The sequence below is a fragment of the Desmodus rotundus genome, chromosome X, assembly GCF_022682495.2.
Source record: "Desmodus rotundus isolate HL8 chromosome X, HLdesRot8A.1, whole genome shotgun sequence".
Lineage (NCBI taxonomy): Eukaryota > Metazoa > Chordata > Mammalia > Chiroptera > Phyllostomidae > Desmodus > Desmodus rotundus.
This window is the reverse complement of record NC_071400.1, coordinates 63,651,484-63,675,221: the sequence shown is the minus strand read 5'-3', so window position 1 is coordinate 63,675,221 and position 23,738 is coordinate 63,651,484. Positions and strand designations below refer to the sequence as shown.

The following is a 23,738-nucleotide window of genomic DNA, read 5'->3' as shown; positions in this document are numbered from 1 at the left end:
GGGCCACTGACTATGCTAAGCCTGTTTTTATTTTAGCTATAAAAATAGAGATTAATACACATCCTGAGGAGTGGTTGTGAGGATTAAATAATGTGAGTCTATGTAACATGCCCAAGCCCATGTGGTAGCTATTATTACTACCACCACAGGGGAAGTTATTCTATAAATGCATTGCTAAGCAGCTATAAAGCTTATTTTTACTTAAGAGAGTCTGGCAATTCTGTTTGGAGTCTCAGTTGATGTACATGGACTTAACATATAACATTATAAAACACTGATTCTAAATTCTTCCTTACCTGACCTTTAAAGCCTTCTACAGTCAGTCTGTCTCCCTTTCTTTCTCTGCAACCATTATTGTATATATTGTGTCAAATCCCTGCTCTCTTGGAACTCAATTAAAATAAAATTACACCTCCGGCCAGGTAGCACAGTTGGTTAGAGCATCGCCCTATATGCCATAGTTGTGGGTCCAATTCCCAGTCAAGGCACAAAAAAGAATCAACCAAAGAGTGCATAAATAAGTGGAACAACAAAATGATTCTTCTCTTTCTCGAAAATCAATAAATAAAATTTTTAGAAAAGAGGGAACATACACAACTTCAGGTATATGATAAATAAGTTCAATGGATGTAATGTACAGAATTGGGGGAGGGGAAAGAGAATTATAATGCGATGTGATAATAGTATGAGAGAAAAATATGAGAGAGGTAAAAGAGCATTCAGGTAGCACAAGGGAAGGTGACAATCACCTTGACTGGGAAAGATTTCATAGTAATAATATATTTTTTAAATCCTCACCTGAGGACATGTTTATTGATTTTAGAGAGAGAGGAATGGAGAAACAGAATAAGAATGAGAGAGACATCAATGTGAGAGAGAAACATCAATCACTTGCCTCCTATACGCACCTTGACAGGGAATCCAACCCACAACCTAGGTACATGCATTGACCTGGAATTGAACCCTCAACCTTCTGATGCAGAGGACAATGCTCCAACCAACTAAGCCACCCAGTTAGGGCTCACAATGATAACTTTTGAGCAAGAATAAGTAGGAATTTGCTGTGTAAAGATGAGAGTAACACACGAAAAGCACTACTTGAGAAGACATGGTGTATCTCAGAAACCATAAAAAGTTCAGAATGTCTATGAGTCATTCCAATGGTTGGAACAGGTATGAGTGAAGGTAAACATGAAGTAAACCCGACAAGAGTTTGGGATCAGACTGTGAAAGGTACTGTCTGCTACACTGAGAAGTCCGGACTTGGTAGGGTAGGCAAAAAGTAGATAGTGGGTATCTTCGGGCACACGGTAAAGTCAGCTTTGTTTTTCAGTATGGCATCTTTGACACTAATGTGGAAGACAGACTATAGTCCAGAATGGTAAAGGAATAAGCTGAGGCTACTTTCATGGTTAAGGTAAGAAATGATGGTGGGGAAATCTTGCAGGCAAGAAGGGGTTGGAAAGAAGTATTTGAAGTCGTAAGAGGCAAGGACCTACATCCAAGATGACTCTATCCAGCAAAGCTATCATTGAGAATGGAAGCACAGACAAAGTGCTTCTCAGACAAGGTCAAGTTAAAGGAGTTTGTCATCACCAAGCCCTTATTATATGAAATGTTAAAGGGATTTATCTAAGAAATAGAAGATCAAAAACTATGAACAGGAAAATGACAACAAACTCACAACTATTAACAACTGAACTTAAAAAAAAACCCAAAAACTAAGCAAACAACTAGAACAGGAACAGAATCAGAAAATGGAGATCACATGGATGGTTATCGGTGGGGAGGGGGAGGGGAAGAATGGGGGGAAGGTACAAGGAATAAGAAGCATAATCGGTAGGCATAAAATAGATGGGGAGAGGTTAAGAATGGTATAGGAAACAGAGAAGTCGAAGAACTTATATGTACAACCCATGGACATGAACTAAGGGGGGGAATGCTGGAGGGTTGGGGGCTGCAGAGTGGAGGGGATAAAGAGAAAAAACTAGGAAAACTGTAATAGCACAATCAATAAAATATACTTAAAAAAATGATGGTCAATAAATACCCAGAAGTGGGATAGCTGCATCATATATGGTAGTTCCAGTTTTAATTCTCTGAGAAACCTCTACATTATTTTACATAGTGGCTGCACCAATTTACATTCACATCAGCAGGTGTGCAAGGGTTCCCTTTTTTCCACATCCTCTCCACCACTTATTTCGTGGTAATAGCCATTCTAAACTTTGTGAGGTGGCATCTCATTCTGGTTTTGATTTGCATTTCCCTATTAACTAGAGATATTGAACATCTTTTCATGTCTCTGTTCGCCCTCTGTATGTGTTCCTTGCAAACTATTTAGGGCCTCTGACCATTTTTCTAATTCAGACTGTTTGGTTTTGTTGTTGTTGAGTTGTCTAAGTTCTTTTTATATTTTGCATATTAACCTTTTGTCAGAAGTATCATTTGCAAATGTCTTCTTCCATTTGTTTGGCTGTCTTTTTTTTTTTTTTTTTTTTTTTTTTTTTTAAATAGCAACCTGAACTAAGGCAATGAGGGCAGAAGTGGCTGCACTCAGGAGATATTTTTTCAGGTAAAAGTGACAGGATTTGATGACCAAGTAGATATGGGGAGGAACAGGAGAGTGAAGAATTGAGAACTCCATGGTTTCTGGCTTGAAATGGATGAGAGACAACATTCATAGAAAAAGAGAATACAGAAAACAAGAGTAAGTTTGCGGGGGGAGATACTGAGTTCCACCTTGGATATTTTTTAGTTTAAGTGACCTGTAAGACAACGAGTAGCAGAGAGTTGAAAACACGTGCAAAAAGCTCATGAGAGAGGTTGGAAGTGGAGAAAGAGCGCCAGAAATCATGAGAATATAGTTAATAATTAAAGTCATAATAACGATATGATTGTTCAAGAAATAAATAGAAGACTATGACTAGGACAAAAGCCTTGAGAGTACAAATACTTAAGGAAGCAGGCAGAGGAGCAATAACTTAGGAAAGAAGAAAGAACTAGTGAACAGCGCTATGAAATCCAAGGAAGAAAATTTAAGGAAAGGATGGTTCAATAGTGTCAATTATCTCAGCGAGAGGGTAAGAATGGAAATAGATTTGGCAACTTCAAAATGGTGACATTAGGGGTGGGGTGGAGGGATGGGGAGAAAATGCAGACAACTGTAACTGAATAAAAATTTAAAAAAATAATAACAACAAAAACAAAAATGAAAATAAAAAGTAAAAAAAAAAATAGTGACATTAGATACCAAGTGGCAATAGGCTAGGGAATAGGAATTAATACAGTCTCCTTTTTTCAAGAATAATGGTTAAATGGAAGTATGAGGATAAGGATAATGGCTTAAAGAAATTACAAAGTAAAGGGGGAGTTTTTGGTTTTTTAAAGCTTATTTGTGTATGCTGTAAATGAAAGAACCCAGAGATGGTGAGACTGAAAGCGCAGAAAAGAGATTATTACTTTTGAATTCCTATAACATCACTATATGACTCACTCACTTGGCACTTAGCTTACACATTTGCCTTGCACAGGCAGTATCATATATTCAGCAATGCTGGCACAAACTAAGTGCTCACTAAATCTAATTATTGTTTTTCTTTGTATTTCTATGCATATCATCTGGCTAATAAAACAAAACAAAGGACAGTGTGGTTGGATTGCGAAGAGAGACTGAGTCACACCCACCCAGAACAAGGATTTTTATCCACCACTGATCAGTATGCACACCAATGAAAACCATCTCACCTCTTTGCACCGCAGTTATTGAACTGTTAAATGGGGAAGAATACCATGCAATTCTTGAAAGCTTTTGAGGATTAAACAAGACATTTTAAAAGCACTTTATATACAACTTGGTGCTCGAGTAGTGATAATTACTATTATAATTATTTTTCCTCCTGCTACAGCACCTAGAAGAGTCACTGACTTTTTAGGATGTGTCTATGACTGAGGATAAGTAAATAATCAGGAGGAATAGCAGCCACTGCTACACTGCATTCTAAAGAATGAAAACACAAAATGACACCTGTTCTTGGTGAGACTTCTCAAACTGGTCATTTATGGACCGCCGTGATTTCTGCCACATCCAAGTATTGCATCTTAATACGTTTCTTTAAATCAACTCACTTTTCTTTGATTAGCTCCATTCTCAAGAACGATAGCTGTGAAATGGTGGGTTTGATATGATTACCTTTTTTCTAATATACGAGGTCTGTCCAGCAGGTATCCAGCCATGTAATATGAAAAATAGAGACATTTATTGAAGAAGATACAAGATACAAGAAACACTGGACATAGGGCAATGACAACTCAGTCCCTTTCAGTGTAGGCCTTGGGACCTCACACAGTTCTTCCAATTGCTATCAGCTGCCCCATCGTATTTTCCTGAATCCCACTTACGGTCTGAAATCTCTTCCCTTTCAAAGGTGACTTTAGTTTTGGAAAAAGCTGAAGTCACAGGGCACCAAATGTGGGCTGTAAGGGGACGGAATCACCTGGGTAATTTGATGTTTCGCAAAGAAACTCTGCACGAGACATGATGCATGAACAGGCACGTTATTGTGATGAAGCTGCATATCACCAGCTGCCCATAGCTGCAGCCTTCCGAATCATCCAAATCGTTTCTGCAGGGGAATGTCCAAGCTTCATGCAAAATTTGATGCACATTTGTTGCTCTACTTGCTCAAGTCATTTTGAATGGGACAGCCACACAGTACACATGCTCACTCAACAGCTCTACTGCCCCCACTGACTAGTACACTGAAGTTGTCATTGCTCACGTATGCGCATTCCAGTCTACTCTCTTTGGGTGCCAGGTTAAATCAATGTCCCACAAACCATTCTCATTATATTAACAATGGCTGGACTTTCCCCAACAGACCTCATATATTAACCATTAAAACAAAGTATTCATTCCCTTAATCATGCCACATCATCTCCCAAATTACATTCTTTTTTTAATTTTTAAAAAGATTTTATCTATTTTATTTTTAGAGAGAGAGGAAGGTAAGGATAAAGAGGGAAAGAAACCTCAATGTGTGGTTGCCTCTTGAGTGCCCCCTACTGGGGCCCTGGCCCTCAACCCAGGCATGTGCCCTCCCTGGGAATCAAACTGGCGACCCCCTGGTTCACAGGCCGGCCCTCAACCCCGAGCCACACTAGCAAGGGCTGACCTAGAATATATGAAAAAAAAAAAAGAAATGGTAGACATGCATATCATCAAAGTGAGAAACTGTTATCTTCCAGATACTGGAACAGTTCTCCAAAAAGGCAAGCCACAACAAGTTATTAACCAATACCTTTCGAGTTTGTGCTATAAACCAGAAAGTTCTCTATAACAACAACAACAACAAAATCATTGACCATAACCAGGAGAGAGAACTTTACTCACTGGTAATATCTACAGATATTTTACATTTGCAATTTTGGAGCCACTCTTACATCCACTACATTAAGAGCCACATTACACACTTTACAAAGTTACTCTTACATTCCATCCTCTTAGGATCACAGACCTATCATTCAGGGAACAAAATGTATCCTGCACCTAAAATATACAAGACACTATAAAGAATATGAAAGATGAAAGAGTTTGGTTAGCATGAGGAATAAGATTTATTTATTCCCCAAATGGTGGTTCTTGGGACTTAAGAGGGCTGCCGGAATTGTACTTTCCAAAGTATTTTGTTATGAAAAATTTCAAATATATGGCATAGTTAAAACAATTTTATATTGAACATGCAAATACTCAACCACCAAATTCTATTATTTTTACTATACTTGCTGTCTCACACATCCATCTTATTTTTTGATGAACTATTGAGATTTAGAAAATGAGACTATATGTTGAACCATGGATATGAACATGCTGTGGGGATTGCATGAGGGCATAGGGGGTGCTGGGTGGAGGGGGACAAAGGTGAGAAAATTGGGAAAACTAATAGCATAATCAATAAAATTTTTAAAAAGGCAAAAAAAAAAAAAGAAAAAAAGAAAAAGAAAATGAGACTATATGTGATGAAGAATTCCAGGTCACCTTAGGGTTGTTTCTCAAAAATTTTGATTGATGGGGTGCATCAACCCCAAATTTTGGAAACCACAAACCCATGTTCAGTGTTCAACTCTCCTGCCAACCTCCAATCAAAACCTATTCAGAGCTCACAATAGGCCATTTTAGGTCTCCACTCCCTTGTGCACTATCTGAACTTTTTATTCTTCCTTATACACTATCTGAGCACCCTTCAAGGGTCAGCATCGACCTGTGAAGCCACCCCCAACTTTCACACCCTCACCCAGAATTAACCATGTCCCCCAATTTACAATTAGCCTTTATATCTGCAGCTTTGTTTTCAGTCAGGCTCTTTTACTAAACTGACCTCCTTGAGGGCAGGGGTCCCCCTATTTACCTCTCAATCCTCAGCTACCAGCACAGTACCCAGCCTATACAGCAAGCACTCAATAAAAAACATAATATAAATTAATGATCCAGAACTGTGTTTACCCAGGAGCCAGGGAAGATTTTAGTCGAGTGTGGGAATGACCTAATCAAATTGGCACTTTACAAAGATTCCTTCTATAGAGCACCGTGGTTAAGAGCAGGAACTTTGGAGCCAGAATGGCTGGGCATGAATCCCAGTTCTGTCATTTATTGCTGGGTGACTCTAGGAAGTTTAGTTTCTAAACTTCCTGTGCCTCAATTTCTTCATTTGGAAAATGAATACTACTGCTTCACAGGTTATTACAAGGATCAAATGAGATAATTTTTGTTGTTGTTGTTAAAGCACATAAATTAGCACCTGGCATATAAGTGTTCCATCAATGTTAGCCAGTACTGCCAGTAACCTGGTTAACAATAACAATGAGGTAGGTATAAAGTTCTAGCAGGGGTGTCCAACCTTTTGGCGTCTCTGGGCCACACATTAAATACGTTGCAACATGTAATCACAAAAAAAAAAAATCTCATCATGTTTTAGGTAAATATACAATTTTGTGTTGGGCTGCATTCATAGCCATCCTGGGCCACCTGCAGCCCACAGGCCTCAGGTTGGACACTCCTGCGTTGGGTGGTAGCGATGAAAACAAAGTGGAAAGGATGGCCACAAGCCCTGGCTCCTGTGGCTCAGTGGACTGAGCATGGGCCTGCAAACCAAAGAGTCACCAGTTCGATTCCCAGTCAGGGCACATGCCTGGGTTGCGGGCAGGGTCCTCAGTGGGGGGCGCGTGAGAGGCAACCACACATTGATTTATCTCCCTCTCTTTCTACCTCCCTTCCCCATCTCTAAAAATAAATAAATAAAATCGTAAAAAAAAAAAAGAATGGCCGCAAATGATCAATCTACTGAGAAGTGTTAAGTCAGGAAAGCAAGCAAAATGAGCGTGTTATATATATTTTTTCTACTTTGTATATTTGACATAGCTTATGATTGGATTTTTCATTATTAAAAACACCTATAATTTACCAAATCTAGGCACAGATTTGATGCTGGGCACAAAGGAGTCTAGTATGACTTAACTTTAGCTACACACCGCAAGCTTCTCTATGCAGGTCTTTCAGTCTCTCAGCTGCAAATTTTTTCATCACTCCCTGCAACACCATTTCTTTAGTTTGTGATCCCCACAATTCCCTGTCCATATTCTGCCTGTGAGCACATCCCCAAGAGCCTTGGTTTGTGAATGGGCTTGAGGTTTTGTCCTACCCAACCCTGCACTACTTTTCTTTTTCTTCTTCCTGCCTACCTCATTTACTTCTCAAGCCTTGCTATTCCCCACACGTAGGTACTTGAAACCTAAGAGCATGGGAAAGCAACAGAGAAATAGCAGTAGTGCCAAGAACTGGGGATGCTGCCAAGCTCTTCCCCAGGCTTCACATGCACTGACCAACTACATGTGGAGACTGGACTTAACTGCCCATGGGGCCTCACATTCTTGATAGCCCCTTTTGCTTCTGCTCATTTTCTTTTTCCCACTTAAAGCAGTCTCCTTCCAAACCCGTAACCAATTCAAATCCAACCCATCCTTGAAGACCCAGGTGAGGTCCAAGTTCTTCAAGGAAACCTCTCCTGGCCATTTTAGCCCACAGATATCTCCCCCCCCCCAACAGGTACTATACTTACAATATGTACCATAAAGCATAGTCACATACACACTTATACCATTAAATAAATGTTTCACATATATATATATTTGATTTTCTAAGGGCAAGACCATGTCTCACATGTTTTTTAAACCTCCTACTCTCAAGAGGCTAATACTTGTTGCACAGTGACTGCATCAGTGGGATTTTTTGTGTTTAGGCTAAGGAGGGAGGAGGTAGAAACATGTTGAAATGAAAAAAAAAAAGGTTGAATGGACATATGGGTAAAAAGAAGTACTAGGTCAAAATGGTAAAAATATTGTAGAAGAAAGGTGTTCAATTAACATCTGTTTAACTGATTTGCTGCAAGATTAAACAAAGACATACAGAGAGATGCCAAGTGGAAAAATTTGGAAAAAGGCATTTCAGCTTTATGCAGAAGACATGAAAAGAAAGATGGGGCTACAAAAGAAATTCTTATAAGACATAGGGATAGGGCAATTGGATAAGTGGAAGGTAAAAGGAGTTATTGGGATGGCAGGGGTAGAGATGTGGTTAAATAGGTGAGGGAATAGGTAGGGGGGTGAGTAGATGGAACAATGATCGAGGGTAGTTAGGCAAATGGGTTAGATGACTGGGCAAGTAAGTGGGTAGATGGGAGGCAAGTATGTGGGTGGGTAGTTAGGTGTTTAGTTGGGAGGGAATAGGTATGAGGCACATTATTTAAGATCCGGCCCCTCCCTCACCTTGACCCGGAAGCGGATGAGTGCTAGCCTCACGCAGTGGCTCAGGCAGGCCGGTGGCAGGAACCAGGCCCGTGGAGGAGGGGTGCCCTTGTTGCCCACGTGTCCCACGATCAGCTGCGCCGTCTGCCGCTCAGTCTGGCACCGACGGCCCCACTCAGCCAGCCGGTCCTTGCCCAGGCCCCCGGGGAACATGACCACCAGCTCCAGGCCGTCGCCGCCGGAACAGGCACAAGCTTGGCATAGCGCTGACAAGTAGCCCAGCATGGCGTTCCACTGGCCGCCACACACCCAATCAGTCTGGTAGCCGCCATAAAGCCGCGGCAGCGCCGAGCCCGCATCTACCAGCACCCGGGCCCCGGGAATCTGGAGGGGTGGCGGGGGGGGCGGCGGCGGCGGCGGCTGGTGCAGGCCGGAATGCCCCTGGCCGAGGTGGTGGAGGTGGTGAGCGGGGTGATGGTGCCGAGTCGGAGTCGGCCCCGCGCCCCCGGAGTAGGCACCCAAAGCAGCGGGTGGGAGCGGCGGTTGCAGGGGAGCGGAGCCCCTGGCGACGCGTGGAGCCCCGGGCGCTAGGGCTGCTGTAGGTGGCAGCTGGCGATGCTGGAACTGCTGCTGCTGGCGCGACACCATGCGCGCGAGTTTGAGAAGGTCCACGGGCACCACGGCCCCGGGACAGCGCTTCTCCAGGAACTCTTGGAAGCCCTGGACGCCCATGCTTCGTCGGCAGGCAGAGGAGACAGCGGCTGCGCGAGCTAGCTAGGCGGTAATCTGGGCGCGAAGCTGGGGGCGGGCGCGTGCGCACTCCGCGGGGGGCGAAGGGGCGGGAAAAGGATTCTGGAGAGGAGGGGTAAGCGAATTAGAGACTGAGGGCGGGCTGGGAGAAAGACCACAGATTGGATTTGTGTGGAGAGGAGGGATGAAGCCAACCGGATTTAGGAGAGACTGGGAGGAGTTAACGGGCTCTACTTTCTTTTTTTTTTTCCTCCTCTCTAGCCGCTCTTCACCATTTCACAAGTGGTGAAGCCTCTTCCTTCCACCTCCGGAAGCCATATTGCCTAGTCTTGGTGGTACACACTTTCTAGATGAAGAAGGGGGGGACGGGGCGACGTGGGGCAGAGAGGCATCCTGGGAGTTGTAGTACTCTCCAGCCTCAGGATACAGTCGGGGAACGAGATTACCACCACTTGTCAGCCCTTGAGCTCACAGGGTCACAATTGGTGGGACATGACGATATGTGTTTAGGATTTGCACTTTAACTCCTGGCATCCACCGAGTTGCTTCAGGCCATTTACTGCCTTTCCCAGAAAAGGGATTTAAGGGGAAAGGGGTGATGCATCATGGGAAAGGAAGTGGAGTGGATTAAATCAATTCTGCTAAAGTATACCAAAATCCTCCAGGAGGTGTAATTTTCATTTCAAGGGGAAAATAATATATGTAGCTTTTAGTAAATGAGGATTAAGGACAGTTGTGGAACATAAAAATAATAACCACCATTTCTGTAGCGATCCACTTAACTTTTAGCTACTGCAATTCTTTAAAGAAGGGTTGTTGGCCCCAGTTAATGAATGGTGAAACTTACATTATTTATTTGCCCAAGGCAATGCAGAGAAAAAGTGAGATTTAATATCCCTTGTCCTCAGGATCTCTTTTGTCAGGGAGATAAGCACCAATGCAAATCACACTGCAAATTGTGCCTTTCTAGTATTCACTGAGTTACAGTGTCCTATAGTTCAGGCCTCTGTTTTTACAACTCATTGTGAATCAATCTGTCAGGGAGGTCTAGTAAAATAACCACAAGGACTCCAATTACAGGCGTACTGAATCCATATTTTGAAAAATATATTTTCCGCATGTTCCTCAGTTGATTCCAATTTAGCACCAGTCTTCTGACTGACTTTTAGGGCCTACTCTTTCATCAGAAGAAGGGTAGAAAAAATCTTTTCTTTAACAGTGAGTAGTAGCCAAAGCAGTTTGGAACTTAATGGAAGGTGGGAGATAATGGCAGGCAGAGTTAGAACCCAAAAGTGCAGGACCCAAGAGTAGTCAGAAGGATGAAGTCTGAGAATAGTTTAATAGGATGCAAAAGCTTAAAAAGCCTCAAACTCCATAAAGGAGTTTATCATAAAAGAATGGTGGAGATAGAACAGGTCTGATTGACAAAGAATAAGTATATGGTGAAGCAGTGCACTTAGCAACTCTTTTGAAAACTAGCAGTGGAAGGAGAGAGCCGTGGCTGGAAGGGATGGAGAAGGGAAGGAATAAAAATTTTCTAGTATAAGGGATACCTACAGCCCTTCTTTTCTGGGAATTGACCCTCCTACAATTTACAGAGTTACAGTAAAACCTGAAATGTTCCTATTACCATGGCTGATTGGGCCAAAGGTATACAAATAAGCTAAGCCTGCTTGATCAGAATCTCATTCCCTAGAAATTTGGAATTGGACCAGAGAGATCTGTTCCTCTGAGTGTAAAACTTGGAAGCTGTCACCAATCAATTTTCCCACCAGAGAGACAGAAGTAACAGATGCTGGTTTGTAGAAAAAGAAAAAAAAAAATGTAGACTCCAAAGCAGACACCAGAGATAGGGGGTCTTCACTGTGTTTAAGTCCAGGTTCTAGGTCATTTCTGAGGCTTTCTTGTCCTTGATTTCCCTGAGGCAGCCCCACATCCTTAGTATTACTAGTTTTCTTTAAGATAGCTCAGTTAGAAAGTACTTATAACAAAAAATGTTCATTCATAAGCTGGTACCCAGAAATGGTGTGTGGCAAATTCAAGACTCTCAAATATGGAACTGACAGAGACTGGAGATCTTCCAGATCAGTTCATGAGAAGTTGGCATTTTGTTATCTGGCAGTAAAGCAGTTGCTTATTGTTCTTGGAACTCAAAACACAGCAGCCCTGCTGCATGTATTAAGACCTCTGCTGAGGGTCACACAGTCGTGGACTTTTGCCAACTTACAGTAGAACTGTTACATAAAATGTTTCACTGATTAAAAAACTGGCACAGGCAATTGGAATGAGGTTATCTGTATAAGCTGTACTTGTTCTTCAACTCCCCCAAATGCGATGATGTCGCACTCTGTAAGTGCAGTCAGCTGGAGTGCAAGGAGGTAAGGGTAAGTGTAATGTTCTCTCAGAGATCAGAGAAGAGAGGCTTCACAGCCTTGAACTCACCCTGTTGTTTGCTGTCTAAGCTCTGAACTGCAGGTGTGGAGCAGAATGCCAGAGAAAATGAGCCAAGCCTTTAGGTAGAGTGCTAAGAAATAGAAGCTGCAACAGCACGAGCCAGGTTATTCCCTTTAGAGATCTGAAGAGTCAAAGAGCATAACTTGACAAGATTTTTGGCACTTGTGGTTAGCATTCTAAATCCCCTCAAATGAAATATATAAGCAGCGAATGTTTTGAGGAAGTTGTAACACTAGAAAGTCATATCTGGTAAATAGGTACCAGGAGCTAGAGCAGTGATTCTCTCTCAACCAGTATATCAGGATCCACCTACAAACTATTGGAAATGTAAATTCTCAGGCCTCTCCCCAGACCTCCAGAATTGGAAACTCTGAGGGTGCAGGCCAGCACTCTGTGGTTTAGTGTCAAAGATGAACAATGCTGGGCAGTAGTTAAATTAATGTAGACAGATTTTATCCAGTCACTACTGACATTAAGGGAAAGAGCTGAGCCCCATTCCCATTTGTGCAGGGGTGACTGGGCCTTTTATTTTATTTTATTGTTATTTTTAAAATCCTCACCCAAGGATGTGCTTATTGATTTTAGAGAGAGAGGAAGGTAAAGAGAAATACCAAAGTGAGAGAGAAACATAGATCAGTTGCCTCCTATATGCTCCCCGACTGGAGATCAAACCCACAACCTAGGTATGTGCCCTGACCGGGAATCAAACCCACAACCTTTTGGTGTATGGGTGATGCTCTAATCAACTGAACCATGTGGCCAGGGTATGACTGGGCGTTTTAAAGGAGGGAGAGGAGCAAGCAGGGTTTCAGTAGAGTCAGGGAAGTGAAAAATTACAAAGGGTCGGTCAGTGAAAGTGCAGTTAGGCCAGCTGTGTCTGCTAGCTGTCAGTTATTGAAGTTAGGAGTCTATCCTCCCAAAGAGACTAGGAGATAGAGACCCAGGGGCAGGCTTCTTGATGATTGTATTTCAAGGGAAAGGTCCTTCAGAGAGACTCATCTACATCTTAAAGGAACGGGGAAGAAAGCACAGTTGTAATCCTCTTTTAGTAAATGCTCTAGGCTAGGGAGGTCAGGGTCTACGTCAGACAGCGGCTTGAACAAAAGGTACTGTAAATTCTTTTGACAGCCTTGAGATTTTCCAGATGGGAACTCTGCCTTAGGCTGCTAAATGCCACATGACAATTTAGTCAAGTCTCTTAGTGCAGGTGTTTGAACTGAATGTTTATTTTGAGTTTTTGCAGGTCTCACAAGCCCTCCCTGTGGTTCTAAAGCACTCTCAAGTTTGAGAATCACTGCTTTTCTAGAGCGTACCCTGGCCCAAGTACAGAATAGTTAAGCAAGAAGGTACATCAATAAGTTTACTCCCATACATTTTTCTATACCTGTGATTTAGTTCTTTTATCCTTACCCAGGTGGAAATGATGCATACTCAGATGTAGTGGCTGATAATGCTGTGCCCCTCTCCTTTCCTAAAAGGGAATTTTTATCATGATTAATCTAATTATTTCTCTGTTGAATATTAGATTTATTGGTGGCAGTTGAGTTTATCAAAGGTTTAGGATCGAGAGGAGCCACATTTAGATGAGGAAGGGGCGTGCCCGTGCCATGCCATCGCTTCTGGATGCAGTAGCTGCATGTGTCGTGCAGTTGCCCATGGCCTATGTTAGGCGTGGGCATTTTTGGAATTGTAGATAAGGAGGAAATAGCATATGTGTTTATGGGCTGTGAAGAGGAGGACTATAGGTAAATATACATTGTTTTGTCTTCCCCAGAACCTCCTTTCTACAACCGTCTCTACTTTATCCTCACGGTTGCAGCAGGAACCGTCCTTTATGAACCTTTCCAGAGAATCTTGGATTGAGCTGGAGGTGAGATGAAAAATTCTGGCTGCATTCAAGCACCTGATTTACTTGTTCCTAAAGCCCATCTGCATTATCCCTGGTTTCTGTGAGACATTGCCATTTTTATAATAAATTCGTCTTTTTGCTTAAGCTTGTTCAAATTGGGTTCCTATTACTTACAAACAAGAATCTTAACATGTACACTACAGGAGAAACTTTATGCTTGACATAGGTCCTAGAGAGGATACAGAGAACAGACCAAAGCCCTGAAAGCAGAAGTGTATAGTAGATGTCACAGAACAGTGGTTAAGTGTGTGCTTTTGAACCAAGATCTGTGTTTCAATACCACTTTAACTTTTTATTAGCTATATAACTTTAACAAGTTACTTAACCTCTTGATCCTTTGCTGTGTCTGTGAAATAGGGACTCATTTATTTAACAGATTTATTTGGTCCCTACTACATGCAAGGAATAAAGATAGCTACTGGGAGAGAGGAGTTTTCTTCTTAAATTAAATGTATTGGGGTGGCATTGGTGAATAAGACAGTCAGGGAGCTTAGAAGGAAGATGTTGATGATACTTACCTCAGAAGTTTGTGAAGATTAAATGATGTAGTAAAGTGCTTGGCAGAACTGTCACAGTAAACAACTAATAAATGTTACTTGTTATCATGAAGGGTGGAAAGAAGCATAAACAGGTTTCATGGAGAGTTCACTTTTGACTATCTTTTTTTAAGGGTTTTGTTTATTTACTTTTTATAGAAAGAGGAAGGGAGGGAGAAAGAGAGGGAGAGAAACATTGATGTCTTAGAGATTCATCTGTGGGTTGTCTCTCACACACACCCCCAACTGGGGACCTGGCCTGCATCCCAGGCATGTACCCTGAACGGAAATTGAATTGCCGACCTTTTGGTTTGCAGGCCAGTGCTCAATCCACTGAGCCATACCAGCCAGGGCTGAACTATTTTCTGAAATCTTCCACCTAAGTGGTAACTAGCTGTTCAGTTTCTGCAAGGGGCCCACTTAGTATTCTTTATCCCTCAAATCCTTGGGGCATGTTTGAGAGGCTATAAGCTCATATGGTTATAGAAAATAATTCATTAGAAGGTCTAATGAGACTGCCATATTGCTTGAGGTTTTTTTTTTTTTTTTTTAATTTACTTGATTGGATGACATTGGTTAATAAAACTCTATAGGTTTCATGTGTACAATTCTATAATATATCATCTGTATATTGTACTGTGTGTTCAAGTGCTTGAGTTTCTTGAACCAGCGACTGGCTAACTGAGTGTGTCACCTGAAAGTGTACCTTTTGTCAAAGACAGACCTGGTGAGTACAGTTATACAAGTTCTAATGATGAAAATTAAACACAGTTTTAAAATATTTCATTAGTTCATTTTTTGAAAAGAAACACACTATTTTAGAACTAAGTTGTCGTTTTTAGTCCAAGCAGAATCCAGATGTCTCGGGTGAGTGGGCAGGGGATGAGCAGCAGAAAGAGGCGAGCTGGTCACTTACATACTCCAACTGTGCCTTGAGCTGCTGGTTCTGTAGGGTTTTCACGGAGAGTGGGAAAATGTTTTTTTTTTTTTTTTTTTTTTAAATATATTTATTGATTATGCTATTACAGTTGTCCCATTTCCCCCCGCACTCCACTCCATCCTGCCCACCCCCCTCCCTCCCACATTCCGCCCCCATAGTACATGTCCATGGGTCATACTTATAAGTTCTTTGGCTTCTACATTTCCTACACTATTTTTACCCTCCCCCTGTCTATTTTCCACCTATCATCTATGCTACTTATTCTCTGTACCTTTACCCCCCTCTCCCCATCCCACTCCCTTAATGACAACCCTCATGTTCTAGTTGTTTGCCTAGTTTGCTCTCGTTTTTGTTTTATGTGTGGCCATTAATAACTGTGAGTTTGCTGTCATTTTTACTGTTTCTTTTTTTGATCTTCTTTTTCTTAGGTAACTCCCTTTAACATTTCATATAATAAGGGCTTGGTGATGATGAATTTCTTTAACTTGACCTTATCTGAGAAGCACTTTATCTTCCCTTCCATTCTAAGTGATAGCTTTGCTGGATACAGTAATCTTGGATGTAGGTCCTTGCGTTTAATCTTGGGTAATGTAATTATGATGTGCCTTGTTGTGTTCCTCCTTGGGTCCAGCTTCTTTGGGACTCTCTGAGCTTCCTGGACTTCCCGGAAGTCTATTTCCTTTGCCAGATTAGGGAAGTTCTCCTTCATTATTTGTTCAAATAAGTTTTCAGTTTTTTGTTCTTCCTCTTCTCCTTCTGGCACCCCTATAATTCGGATGTTGGAACGTTTCAAGGCGTCCGGGAGGTTCCTGAGCCTCTCCTCATTTTTCCAAGTTCTTGTTTCTTCATTCTTTTCTGGTTGGATGTTTGTTTCTTCCTTCTGGTCCACACCATTGATCTGAGTCCCAGTTTCCTTCTCATCACTATTGGTTCCCTGTACATTTTCCTTTGTTTCTCTTAGCATAGGCTTCATTTTTTCATCTGTTTTTCGAATAGATTCAACCAAGTCTGTGAGCATATTGATAACCAGTGCTTTGAACTGTGCATCCGATAGGTTGGCTATTTCTTCGTCGCTTAGTTGTATTTTTTCTGGAGCTTTGAAGTGTTCTGTCATTTGGGCCATTTTTTTTGTTGTTTGTTTGTCTTGGCGCGTCTGTTACTTTAAGGGGCGGAGCCTTAGGTGTTCACCAGGGCGGGGTAATGCTGGTCGCTGCGCTGTGACGCTGTACATGGGGGAGGGGCCGAGTGGGAGCAATGGCGCCCGCCTCACTCTCCTCCGGCTTTCAATCTTTCACTCCGATACCCACAATCAAACTGGGCCACTCTGGTGCTGGTTCCCGAGTAAGTGGGCCTGTGCACACTCTAGGCCCCTGTGGGTCTCTCCAATGACCTCTCCTGTGAGGCTGGGCGTCTCTCCTGCTGCCGCCCCAACCCCCACGGACGTTTTCAATCAGAGGTTTGAGGCTTTATTTCCCTGAGCTGGAGCCCTGGGTTAGGCGGTCTGCTTCGCTCCCTGCCGTTCGTCCGGTTTATCTGTGGGCGAATGTGGTGACGCGGGGTGCTACCCACTGCTCTGCCTGCCCCGTTCTCCGCCACTCTGAGTCCGGCCCTCTGGGTTTATCTGTGCAAATGTGGAGCCGCAGGGTCTGCTAGTGCTCAGACTGCCTGCGCCATTTGTCCCACACTCCGCCAGTCTCAGTCCTGCCACAGCCACGCGAGTCCTCTCCGCCCCAGCTGCCTGTCTCCGCCCCTCCTACCAGTCTGGATGAATGGTTATTTTCTATTTCCTTGGTGTTGGTCCCCCGTGCTGTTCGATTCTCTGTCAGTTCTGGTTGTGCGAGGAGGCGCAGTGTGTCTACCTACGCCGCCATCTTGGTTCTCCTACCGGAAAATGTTTTAAACTTTTAAAAATTTCTGTGATTACTGGACCAATGTTCTAGGTTTAACATTGAGTAAAAAATCACAATATTAATATTCTTCTAAATAATAAAACAATAATGGAAACCCACTTTTTATTTGTAATACTTTTAGAAAGTATTATGTAAATCCAGTGTTATTAAGATTCCAACACTTTACTGGTCTGAGAAGGAAATATAGTCTGTCTCTATCTGCTCTTTCCTATTACTTTTTTTCACTAGAAAAATAAACATTTGTCCACAAAAAATGAGGGAGGGCATTTGATTAGTAAAGGAAAGAAAGGCGGTGGCTCTTAACCATAGTTACACCTGGGGAGCTTTTACTTATTTTTTCGTTTCTTTTTAATTGAATTTATTGGGATGACATTGGTTAATAACATTATATAGGTTTCAGATGTACAATTCTATAATACTTCATCTGTATATTGTATTATGTGTTCACCACCCCAAGTCAAGTCTTTTGTGGTTCCATGTAAATTTTTGGAATCTTTGTTTTAGCTCTGAAATACACCACTAATATCTTTTTTAAAAATAAATTTTTTAAAAAATCGAATTTATTGGGGTGATACTGGTTAACAAAATTATATAGATCTCAGGTGTACAATTCTACAACACATCATCTGTATTGTGTGTTTACCACTCCAAGTCAATTTTCTGTCCATCACCCTTTATTCACCCCGCTCGTCTCCCCAACCCCCCAGCAATCACCACACTGTTATCTATATCAATCACTTCTTTTTCTCTTTTTTCAAAGAAAGGGCATTTTTAAAATTTATTGCTTTTAGAAAGAGAGAGGGAGGGAGGGAGAGAGAGTGAGAGAGAGAGAGAGAAAGAGAGAGAGAAACAGTGATCTGCTCTTCCATCCATTTATGCATTCATAGGTTGCTTCTTGTATGCACCCTGACTACTCTGCCAGGGCTCTTTCTCTCTCTCTCTCTCTCTCTCTCTCTCTCTCTCTCTCTCTCTCTCTTTTTTGGCTCAATCCCTCCACCCATCTCCCAGTGCTCTGCCTGACCCAACCCCCTACAGCTGTCAGCCTGCTTGATAGGAATTGCATTGAATCTATAGATTGCTCTGGGTAGTATGGACATTTTAATGATGTTAGTTCTTCCTATCCATGAGCATGGTATATGCTTCTATCTGCGGGCAATCACAGATTTTTTCCTCAGAACTTGTTTCCTGAACTCCATTTCTCAAATATATGTGAACCTATCAAGTGTAAAATGTTGCGCTAGACGCTAACTTAACACTGTAGAAAATCAAACCCAGTTATAGTAATTGATACTTGCTATGAGAGAAAAAAGCAGAGTACTGTCATAGAAAAATAACAATTAGACCAGCTTTAGGTGGGTGGCCATGGGAAGCCATTTGGGGTCTTGTTTTAAAGTCTGTTCCTGAAGAACTGGCTGTGGGAAGAAGGGGGGCGTGGCACAGAAGCATTCCAGTGGAGTAGCACTTGTAAATAGCACTGGAGGCCAGAAAGAACTTCGAGTGTTCCAGAAACTAAAGAGAAAGACTAATGTGGTTGTGAAGAGAGGGGGTTGGAGAGAGTTTCAGGAGCTAAATCATACCAGGGCCCTGTGGGTCACGGTTAGAGCTTGGATATGGTTCTAGGGAAACGGCTGAAAGTTTTAAGCAAGGAAATAACATGAGCTGATCTATGTTTTAAGAAGATTATTTTTGCTGTTCTCTGGAGAATGGGTTGGATGACAGTGTGGAAGTGGGGAGATCGGTTATTCCTGTTTCACAGTTGAGGAAACAAATACACAGAGACTGATTTGTCCATGGTCCTAGAGTATGTGATACAGCCGTGGTTCTAACCTGGGTTTTCTGACTCTGGGCCTGTATTTTGACCTGGTGCTTCTCAAACTTTAATACATGTGTCACCAGAAGATCTTATTAAAACACAGTTTGATTCCTCAGGTCTGGGTAGGGCCTGAGATTCTGCACTTCTATATATACGTGTGTGTGTGTGTGTGTGTATGTATGTATATGTATATGTATATTTTTGGTCTCTGACTTTAATTACCAATGTAACAGAAAATATAGGGGTAATAAAAACATGAAATATAGCCATAATCTATAGGACAAACAATCCAGCTTCTTTAACAAATAAATTGCAAGGAAAAAAGATTGAGGAGATGCCTATAAATTGTAAGAATTTAAGAGACACATCAAACAGTAGCAAAGAATGGAACTTATTTAGATTCTGATTTGAACAAAAACTATACAGAAGAATTTATGAGACAAAAATATGAACACTCACTGGACATTTGAGTATGGTAAGGAATTATTTCTTGATCTGATAATAGTATTATGGCTACGTGGGCTTTAAAAATTTTTTAATTAAATTTTCCGGGGTGACATTGGTTAATAAAATTATAGGTTTCAGGGGTAGATTCTATATATTGTATTGTGTGTTCACCACCCCAAGTCAAGTCTCCTTTTATCACCATTTACCCCTCCTTACCCTTTTCTCCCTCCCCCACCCCCTTTCCCTCTGGTAATCACCATACTGTTGTTGTATGAATTTGTTTTGTTTTTTTGCTTAATACTTTCATCTTTTTCACCCAGCTCCTCTATACCCTCTCCTCTGACAGCTGTCAGTCTTTCCCTGTGTCTATGAGTCTGCTTCTATATTTTTTGTTAGGTTATTTTGATCATTAGATTCCACATATAAGTAAAATCATTTAATATTTGTCTTTCACTGACTGTCTTATTTCACTTAGAATAATGGTCTCTAGGTCTACCCATGGTGTCACGAAAGGTAAGACTTCCTTCTTTTTACAGCTGAGTAGTATTCCATTGTGTAAATGTACAACAGCTTTTTTTATCCACTCATCTACTGATGGGCACTTCAGCTGTTTCCAGCACTTGGCTATTGTAAATAACACTGCAATGAATGTTAGGGGTGCATATATTCTTTACTGTTTTGGATTCCTTTGGATATATTCCCAGAAGTAGAGTCACTGGGTAATAAAGCAGTTCCATTTTTAATCTTTTGAATCATCTCCATACTGCTTTCCACAGTAACTGCACCAGTCTGCATTCCCACCAACAGTGCACGGGGGGGTTCCCTTTTCTCCACATCCTCGCCAACACTTGTTGTTTGTTTATTTATTGATGATGGCCATTTTGACAGGAGTGAAATGATATCTCATTGTGGTTTTAATTTGCATCTCTCTGATGATTAGCGATTGACCATCTTTTCATATGTCTATTGGTCATCTATATATGTCCTTTTTGGAGAAGTGTCTTTTCAGGTCGTTTGCCCATTTTTTAACTGGATTGTTTTGGGGGCCTTTTTTGGTGTTGAGTTTTATAAGTTCTTTATAAAATTTGGATATTAACCCCTTATCAGATGTATCATTGTTGGCATATATGTTCTCCCATTCAATGGGTTTTCTTTTCATTTTATTAATGGTTTCATTTGCTGTGCAAAAACCTTTTAGTTTTATATAGGCCCATCTGTTTATTTTTTCTTTTGTTTCCATTCCCTGAAGTGATATATCAGAAAACATACTGCTATGAGAATTGTCCAAGATATTACTGCTTGTGTTTTCTTCTAGGATTTTTATGGTTTCGAGTCTAACATTTAAGTATCTAATCCATTTGAGTTTATTCTCGTGTATGGTATAAATAGGTGGTCTAGTTTCATTTTTCACATGTATCTGTCCAATTTTCCCAACATCATTCATTGAATAAACCATCTTTACCCCTTTGTATGTTCTTGCCTCCTTTGTCAAATATTGACTGTAAAGGTGTGGGTTTATTTCTGGGCTCTCTATTCTATTCATTGATCTATGTGTCTGTTTTCATGACAGTACCATGCTGTTTCGATTACTATGGCCTTGTAGTATAGTTTGATATCATGTAGCGAATTCCTCCAAGTTTGTTCTTCTTTTTCATCATTGCTGTGGCTATTCAGAGTCTTTTGTGGTTCCATATAAATTTTGGGGATATTTTAGTTCCGTAAAATACACTGTTGGTACATTGAAAGCAATTGCATTGAATACAGATTGCTTTGGGTAGTGTGGACATTTTAATGTTAATTCTTTCTATCTATGAACACGATATATGCTTTCACTTATTAGTATCTTCCTCAGTTTTTTTCTTCAGTGTCATAATTTTCCAAGTAAAGGTCTTTTATATCCTTGGATAAATGTATTCCTAGGTGTTTTATTTAATTTTTTTATGTGGAAATAAATATTTTTTTATTCAGTTACTAATACATGTGAGTATATGATCAGAGTAAAGTGAGTCAACTGGCGCGCTGTGTGGTTTTTTATAGACTACGATATCCACTCCACAGACATATTTTTGTGTCTGACATATTCTATATGCATTAACCACTTTAACAAGAAAAATTATTCTTTAATGAAATAAGTGGCCTTTTGTACTGACTGATGTCTTCTACGTCCTCACTCTGTTTCTTCTTCTTCCAGTGTCATTGCTAATAGCTTTTTAATGGATTCTACCACAAAGTGCTTTCACATTTAGAGATATAAATATTCCTAGGTATTTTATTTATTTATTTCTAAATTTTTATTTATCTATTTTTAGCTAGAGAAGAAGGGAGGGAGAAAGATGGGGAGAGAAACATCAATGTGTGGTTGCCTCTCACGCACCCCCTCACTGGGGACCTGGCCTACAACCCAGGCATGTGCCCTGATTGGGAATCGTACCGGCAACCCTTTGGTTCACAGGCTGCTGCTGAATCCACTGAGCCACACCAGCCAGGGCTATTTTTGATGTAATTGTACATGGGATTGTTTTCTTAGTTTCCCTTTCTCACAGTTCATTATTGGTGTAGAAAAATGTAATTGATTTCTGGATATATATTTTGTGACCTGATACTTTTCTGAATTCATTTATCAGTTCTTGCAGGGTTTTGGTGGTATCATTAGGGTCCTTTGTATACAGTATCATGTTATCTGTAAATATTGACAGTTTTCTTCTTTCCAATTTGGATGCCTTTTATTGCTGTGGCTAGGACTTCCAGTACTGTGTTGAGTAAGAGTGGTGAAAGGAGATTTCCCTGTCTTGTTCCCAATCTTAAGAGAAAATGGTTTTAGTTCTTGTCCATTGAGTATGATGTTGCCTGGGCGTTTGTCATATATGTTCCCTGTATTCCCACTTTGCTGAGTTTTTATCATAAATGAATACTAGATTTTATCAAATGCCTTTTCTGCATCTGTTGATATGATCATGTGATTTTTATCCTTTATTTTAAATTTTTGAATGATTTTTTTTTAGAGAGAGGAGGAGAGAAACATCAATGTGAGAGGGACACATCCATCTGTTGCCTCTTACACACCCATTCAAGGACCTGGCCCGAAACATAGGTATGTGCCCTGACCTGACCAGGAGTCGAACCAGTGACCGTTTGGTTTGCTGGATGACAGCCATTCCACTGAGCCACACCAGTCAAAGCAATCCTTCATTTTTTTAATGTGGTGTATCACACTTATTGATTTGTGGATATTATACCAACCTTGTATCTCCAGAATCCCACTTGGTCATGGTGTATGATCTTTCTTATGTATTGCTAGATCTGGTTTGCTAATATTTTGTTGAGGATTTTAGCATCTATGTTCATTAAAGATACTGGCCTATAATTTTTCTTTTTTGTAGTGTCTATCTGGTTTTGGAATTAGGATAATGCTGGCCTCATAAAATGAGTTTAGGAGTCTTCCCTCCTCTTGAATCTTTTGAACAGTTTGAGGATAGGTGTTAATTTTTTTGAATCTTTGGTAAAATTCACTTGTGAAGTCATGTTAGGAGTTTTTTGCTTGCTGGGGGTCCTTTGATTACTGCTTTAATTTCACTAATTATAATTGGTCTGTTCAGATTTTCTGACTTTTCTTTTCTGTATTTATCTTTAAAGATTTTATGTATTTACTTTTAGACAGAGGGGAAGGGAGGGAGAAAGAGAGGGAGAGAAACAATGTGTGGTCACCTCTCATATACCCACAGCCAGGGACCTGGCCGACAACCCAGGCATGTGCTCTGACTGGGAATTGAACCAGCAACCCTCTGGTTCGCAGACTGGTACTCAATCCAGAGCCACACCAGCCACGGCTGTTTTTTGATTTTTTACCCATTTCTTCCAGATTACCTAACTTCTTGGCATATAATTGTTTGTAATATTTTCTTAGCAATCCTTTAGACTTCTGTGGTGTCAGTTGTTACATCTCTTTCATGTTTGATTGTGTCCTCTTTTTTTTTCTTGATGATTCCATTTAAAAGTTTGTCAATCTTTTTAACGTTTCAAGGAACCAGCTTAAAATAATACTGATTATAGTGGTGGGACCCATACACTAACTTATTTTATTTTAAATTGTGGTCAAATATAGGTAACCTAAAATCTATCATTTTAAACTTTTAAAACAGTTCAGTAGTGTTAAGCATATTCACATTTTTGTGCAACCAGG

The 23,738-nt window shown here is 40.9% G+C and overlaps 1 protein-coding gene and 1 long non-coding RNA gene across 9 annotated transcripts in view; one reads left to right on the top strand and one right to left on the bottom strand.

Moving 5' to 3' along the window:
• FAM120C (family with sequence similarity 120 member C) overlaps positions 1 to 23,738 on the bottom strand; it is a 233,795-nt gene that overhangs the window by 86,698 nt on the left and 123,359 nt on the right. For 5 of the 6 annotated variants that reach the window (XR_008425969.2, XM_053916876.2, XM_053916877.2 and 2 more), the window contains exon 1: positions 8,821 to 9,531. The exons of the other annotated variant lie outside the window; for it this stretch is intronic. Coding sequence is in view for 4 of the 5 variants with exons in the window: in XM_053916876.2 (XP_053772851.1) it covers positions 8,821 to 9,531 (711 nt within the window). In the remaining variant the exon portion in view is untranslated. Of the gene's footprint in view, positions 1 to 8,820; positions 9,532 to 23,738 lie in introns of those variants that run through there. 6 annotated transcript variants of the gene reach the window in all.
• The window catches only part of LOC123480173 (uncharacterized), a 38,927-nt gene continuing 24,667 nt past the window's right edge, over positions 9,479 to 23,738 (top strand). For 2 of the 3 annotated variants that reach the window (XR_011650794.1, XR_008425971.1), the window contains exons 1-3: positions 9,479 to 9,580; positions 13,778 to 13,873; positions 22,561 to 22,649. This is a non-coding gene — a long non-coding RNA (uncharacterized lncRNA). Of the gene's footprint in view, positions 9,581 to 13,777; positions 13,874 to 22,560; positions 23,156 to 23,738 lie in introns of those variants that run through there. The other variant, XR_008425970.1, reaches the window with a different exon arrangement.